The sequence below is a fragment of the Plectropomus leopardus genome, unplaced genomic scaffold (genome assembly GCF_008729295.1).
Source record: "Plectropomus leopardus isolate mb unplaced genomic scaffold, YSFRI_Pleo_2.0 unplaced_scaffold406, whole genome shotgun sequence".
Taxonomy (NCBI): domain Eukaryota; kingdom Metazoa; phylum Chordata; class Actinopteri; order Perciformes; family Serranidae; genus Plectropomus; species Plectropomus leopardus.
In genome coordinates this window covers 569-6392 of record NW_024644458.1, presented here as the reverse complement: position 1 = coordinate 6392, position 5824 = coordinate 569, and the positions used below count along the sequence as shown (strand labels likewise).

Genomic DNA, 5824 nt, shown 5'->3' with positions numbered 1-5824 from the left:
CCTTATCCCCTTCTTCCAGTCTGGTGAGAAACAAGAGAAACTAAAGGGGTGTTAAGTTGCTTTAATAGCTCGGAAACTACCGAGAGAGCAGCTCCACCCGTCCTCTCGGCTCGTGTCGTTAAACTTTGCCGGTTGTCATCGAAGAAATGGCCCCAAAAAGAAGACACGCGCAGAGGGTAAGAGCTAATTTCAGCACGCTCCTCTTCAGCTACAGTATTTACAGTCTGTCGGCTCTAACCTGTCTGCGAGCCCCGCGGAGGACACACGGGCTCAAACACCCTCTTTACAGCTGTTTTTCTGTCATGAAAAGACACATTTTGGGTTTTTTTTGGCGAGGCAGCCACAGGTGATAAGGGAAAATCGATAAGGGACATTTGGGTGAATCATCACTCCGGTTCACGTGAAGCGACTTCCTACGAAACAGACATTAACGTCAACTGATTTCCTCCTTTTATTCTCTTCAGTGCTGCTGTTACACGCGTGTTATTTCGTCTCTGTTGTCAGTTTTATTGCAACCTTTATTTTCTTAAAGTACATTATGTTCTTAACATGAATCATCCCATATTTATTCATTTATTCAGGCAGCCTTTACACTCTGCACCATTTCATTGTTGTCCTGCTGCACACACACACACACACACACACACACACACACACACACACATATATGTATATATATATATATATCTTAAGGGTCGACATATTGTCGGCCTTGTCAATTATTGGTCCCATATTTGGCATTTTGCCGATGGCTGATAAAATTATTAAATTTAAAAGTGTAAATAAAGAGATAGCACTGGAGGAACTTTTACCATGTAAAACGTCAAATACCCAGTTTTATTAATTTATCTTTATTTTAATTTTCACTTGACCTTATCAAAAAAAAGTTGGTGGGGGACTTGCTGCTCATTTAAAGGCATTTAAACAAAGTTTCTGTTGGAGTTTGTTATATTTCTAGTACTAAATATTGGCAGAAAGATTTTAATTTTTATTGTAAATGCATATTGGTTCCAAATATCATTATTGGTCACATTAACTGCTGATAATCAGTATCAGTTCTAAAAAACCAACATTGGTCAACCCTTTGACCTGTCTATCTATCAGTCTATCTGTGTGTGTGTGTGTGTGTGTGTGTGTGTGTGTGTGTTTGGACTTGCAGTAGTCTACAGGAATAATAAATCTGTTGCTTTTTCAGTCCACTAGATTCATTTTGCTGCAACAAAAATGACTAAAGTGAAATGAAAAGACTGAAAAATTTACCTTATTGGTTAAAACAAATGTTGACAAGGTTTTTACATAGATTACAGTCAAAAAAGATAATAAATTGCAATACATTTTGTTGCAATACTCAGCACATTGCAATGCGTTTAAAGTAATGTATTGTGTATTGTGACAATATTGTATTGTATGACCTCTGGGGATTCCTGTCCCCAGTGCACAGGTATAGGGAATTTGGCTCACTTTTTTGTTGCTGAACAAATAAAGGAATGGGAGGGCAGGGAAAACTGGATTTTCCACAACCCCCATAGGCTTCATTTTTAAGAGAGTGTCTGTTATGAAGAAATAGCCGTCAAAATTTTCAAATTATTACCAGCATTTTACTGTTAATACTTATGTACATTTAACATCATATATATCTATATATACATATACATATTTATGTTTTTTTCTAATAAGATAAAGTTTTCGGTCTGTTGTTCTCACTTCAGTAATTTTGATTGCAGCCACTTGTATCTGGTGGGCAGAAAAAGCGATTGATTTTATTATTCCAGTAAGCTACCAAAAGTTTAATTTGTATTTGCAGGACTGATAATTTATGCAGTAAAATATTGACCCCTATTGTTCACACACTTGGCCAAAAAGCTCACTTGTCTTCTTCTGTTCTTTTATTATTTCAGATGAAAGAGGATATTGGAAGTTGAAGATCTGCCAGAAGCACACATTTACTCCAAGATGAGTCCTGTCCTTCATTATATTCTGTCCATCTCAGCCCTCATTGACACTGTATTGTGTCCTTTTCACTTAAGTAATTGCACAGTGAGCCAAGAAACTGTGACCCCAGATTTCTGATTATGTACTTGTGATGATAGACAGGTTGCCCTTCCCATATCCCATTCCTATTGTCTGCTACAAGGACACATCTTTCTATTCAGACCCCGTCCTCCTCAACCCGCCTCCCTCCCTCTGAGTTTCTGGGCCATGCTCCGCAAGAAAGGCTCTGTCATTCTTTGTGGTACGTTCCTGTTTATCACCTGGAATGCCATACTGGTGCTCCTGCTGTGGGGCAGATCCCCACTCGGCCAGCCGGGCGAACCTGGCCGGGAGCACAGAGAAGTGGCTGAAAGGCCCACCAATGATATGGTAGGAGATGTGCTCCGAATGGCAGACACATTTGAAGCGGAGCTTGAAAGGCAGAAAGAAATCCTGCTGCAGATCAAGAATCAGCAGGCACTGTGGGAGCCGGCAAACAGAAACAGACCGAAGGTTTTAGTCCCGCGTCAGCCCGTCATCCCTATCCTGGTAATCGCCTGTAACAGGGTCACCGTGAGGCGCTGCCTGGACAAACTCCTGGAGCTCCGTCCTTCAGCAGAGCTTTTCCCAATCATAGTGAGTCAGGACTGTGGACACGCCGAGACTGCCGAGGTGATCCGGTCTTATGGAAGTCAAGTTATTCACCTGAAACAGCCGGACTTGTCCGATATCGCTGTTCGACCAGAGCACAAGAAGTTTCAGGGTTACTACAAAATCTCCAGGCATTACCGCTGGGCTCTCAACCAAGTGTTCAAGACCCTCTCTCATTCCTCGGTTGTGATTGTGGAGGACGACCTGGAGGTAATCATATCATCAATTCACGGCATTAACATTAACCCTTTGAAACCTGGAGCGGCACGCTTTTCTTGTGCTTTCAAAAACCTTTCAGAAGCATTTAAACATTTGAATCCAGAGCAAATTAGTGTGATTTAAAAATGAAAATGGGGAAAAACCTTAATGTACACCTTGGTAAGAAATGTTCCACAAACTGCAAGTAAGTTGTAGTTTTTGAAAATTAGGAAAAAATGTTGAAAAAAAGGATATTTACAATTCTTTTGATTGTATATTTTGTATAGTTTAAAGTTTTAAGCACATTTCTTGCCAGGTCATTTCGGGTTTTTTTTGTTTGTTTTAACTTTTTTCTTTGTTTTTATTTATTTATTGCTTTTTGGGGGGGGGGGCATATTTCTTGTACTTTTTTTTTCTTTTGCTAAGTTTTGGGTGATTTTTTTCTCAAGTTGCTCATTGCCTTCTTCCCATGTTATTAAAAAAAAAAAAATCATTACAAGCCAATTTGTTCGGGTTTTAAAGGGTTAAATTGCTCCAGTTCATACTTTCATACGTATTCCATGAGATTATAAAGCTCTTGAAAACATTTAAATTTTAATTCTTTTATATGTAACAATATAAAAACAGTTCATTTGTTCCAGATTTCACAGCTGTAAAGTTATTCTTAAAACAGTCGATTGATCACTTGTTGATAGGGGTCAACTGTAATTGAATTATTCATTTCCTACTCTAGGTGGCGCCAGACTTCTTTGAGTACTTCCGAGCCCTGCTGCCAGTCCTGAAATCGGACCCCAGCCTGTGGTGTGTTTCGGCCTGGAATGACAATGGCAGGGATGGTTATGTGGACCCAGGTAAGGCTAACCTGCTCTACAGGACAGACTTCTTTCCAGGTCTGGGGTGGATGCTCCTCGGGGAGGTGTGGGAGGAGCTGGAGCCAAAGTGGCCCGCTTCATTCTGGGACGACTGGATGCGTCAGCCAGAGCAGCGCCGCAACCGTGCCTGTATCCGCCCGGAGATCTCCCGAACTTTGACCTTTGGGCGGAAGGGAGTGAGTCAGGGTCAGTTTTATGACAAGTACCTGCGATACATTAAACTGAACACCGAATTTGTGCCTTTCACCAAGTTAGACCTGAGTTACTTGAAGGAGGAGACGTACAGAGAAGATTTTGAGAAGGAAGTTTACAACGCTCCCATGGTTACATATGAAGATGTTAAACACGGGCAGCTAAAAGGACCGGGCCCTTTCCGCCTTCAATATTCAAGTAAGGACAGTTTTAAAGTGCTGGCCAAAAACCTAGGAATCATGGATGACTTGAAGTCTGGAGTCCCGAGGACAGGATACAGGGGGATTGTCAGTTTCATCTCAAGAGGACAGAGAATCTACCTGGCTCCTCCTGCGGGATGGACCCAGTACGATTCCACCTGGAGCTGATAATTTAGAAGAAAGTTAATGTGCATTCGCCTTTTTTTGTGATCTCTGAATGTCAGTTGGGGAAAGCATTCCAGACCAAAGACTGAAAACGTTTCTTTGATTGAATGATATGTACTCTCGATTATTGTCTTTAATAATGCAGAACAGATTGTGTCTCTCTCTGGTGTTGGGGTAATTGCCAATACTACTCAGGTCTTTTTCATTATTCCAAAACATTTCTTACAGTGTAGGTTACAGCCTAAACCGTTTGTTAGACAACACTGCTGTAATTCACCAGAGATCTATTTTTATATTCTGCTAATTGTGCACATGACATTCGTTGATGCATTCAATGCAATTACCTAGTTTGCCACTTTTTGTTTTAAATTATTTGGTAGCCTTTGTGAACTTTTATGTCCGGTGCAAATATGAAAATATAATCTGTGGTATGTTTGCGTGTGGTGGTGGTGGTGACTGGTCAACACTGCAGTATAATCAGTCTTTTGATTCTCATCATTTATGCCTTCTATTAAAATCAGTTCTTCCTGCTTACATTTTAACGTCGATTAATTTTGCTTAATGATTCTCAAGTGAAGTTTGTCACCTTGCAAACTGCAACATCAGTGTGTTTGTATATTTTTGGAATAAAATACAATACACAGTTTTGCTTTTTATTGACTCATTTAATTCTGTCAGCTCTGAAAGAAATAATAACAGTTCACAGTAAGTATTATCTAATGCAGGAGTCTGAAGAGAGATGAAGCAGGGACCTCTTACTATAGTCATGTCCAAAGCTTGGCCCCAGGGCCAACTGTGGCCCTAAATACAATTTTAAATAGCTCTTGGCTTGTCTCTCAAAATATGCTATATGATGGACACAATATTAGTTAATCAAGCAAGATCACTTATTTTCATTCATCACACAATGGCAGGACATGCACCAGGGAGGAACTGTGTTGGCAAAACTAATATTTTCATTAGCTGACAGTAAAAGCAAACTTAACACCAGATATGTCCTGTCCTAGCAAACATGGCCACAGCAAAGCTGTAACGTCGACAGCAAGGGCTGCTGGAAAAATTGGTGGAAAGTGGTGGAAAATTGAATGTTTTTTCACTTTAAGATATAACAGTTGGGTTTTTATCATTTGTATGTGACTTTAAAACCAGCAGTGTTTTTAGGGAATACCTCAGCGGGGATAATAAAAACAACGAATCACAGTTTCGTTTTACACCTGTAATCACGTAGTGTGTGTCTACGGTAGCCGACGCGGGTCGAACGTGTTAGCGCGTCCGTTACCACAGCGCCTCTGTTTACTTCATTTGACATGATGATGTGAGACCGAAACCGCTAGCTAGCTAGCCTAGCTAACGCAATGAAGAACCGGTGAGAGATGGGGGGTAAAACTCATGTGATGGAGAGACATCCAGACGGGCCTCCGTTTACTTTTCATCTCACGGTAGCCTTTTCTTCTCACCTGTTTGCTGTAAACTGACTGTTAAATTCTCACTGACGGCGTTAGCCTGTTAGCGTGCTAAGCTATCAGGCTAGGCTAGCTGTGCAGCGGGTTCGCGTCTCGGTGTGATTTGATGATA

The 5824-nt window shown here is 40.8% G+C and overlaps 1 protein-coding gene across 1 annotated transcript; it reads left to right on the top strand.

Moving 5' to 3' along the window:
• LOC121939068 (alpha-1,3-mannosyl-glycoprotein 2-beta-N-acetylglucosaminyltransferase-like) lies at window positions 1-4892 on the top strand. Its single transcript, XM_042482202.1, has 3 exons — window positions 1-176; window positions 1899-2832; window positions 3554-4892. The coding sequence occupies exons 2-3, from the start codon at window positions 2200-2202 to the stop codon at window positions 4250-4252; spliced, it is 1332 nt and encodes a 443-aa protein (XP_042338136.1). The 5' UTR covers window positions 1-176; window positions 1899-2199; the 3' UTR covers window positions 4253-4892.
• Window positions 4893-5824: the final 932 nt, after the last annotated feature.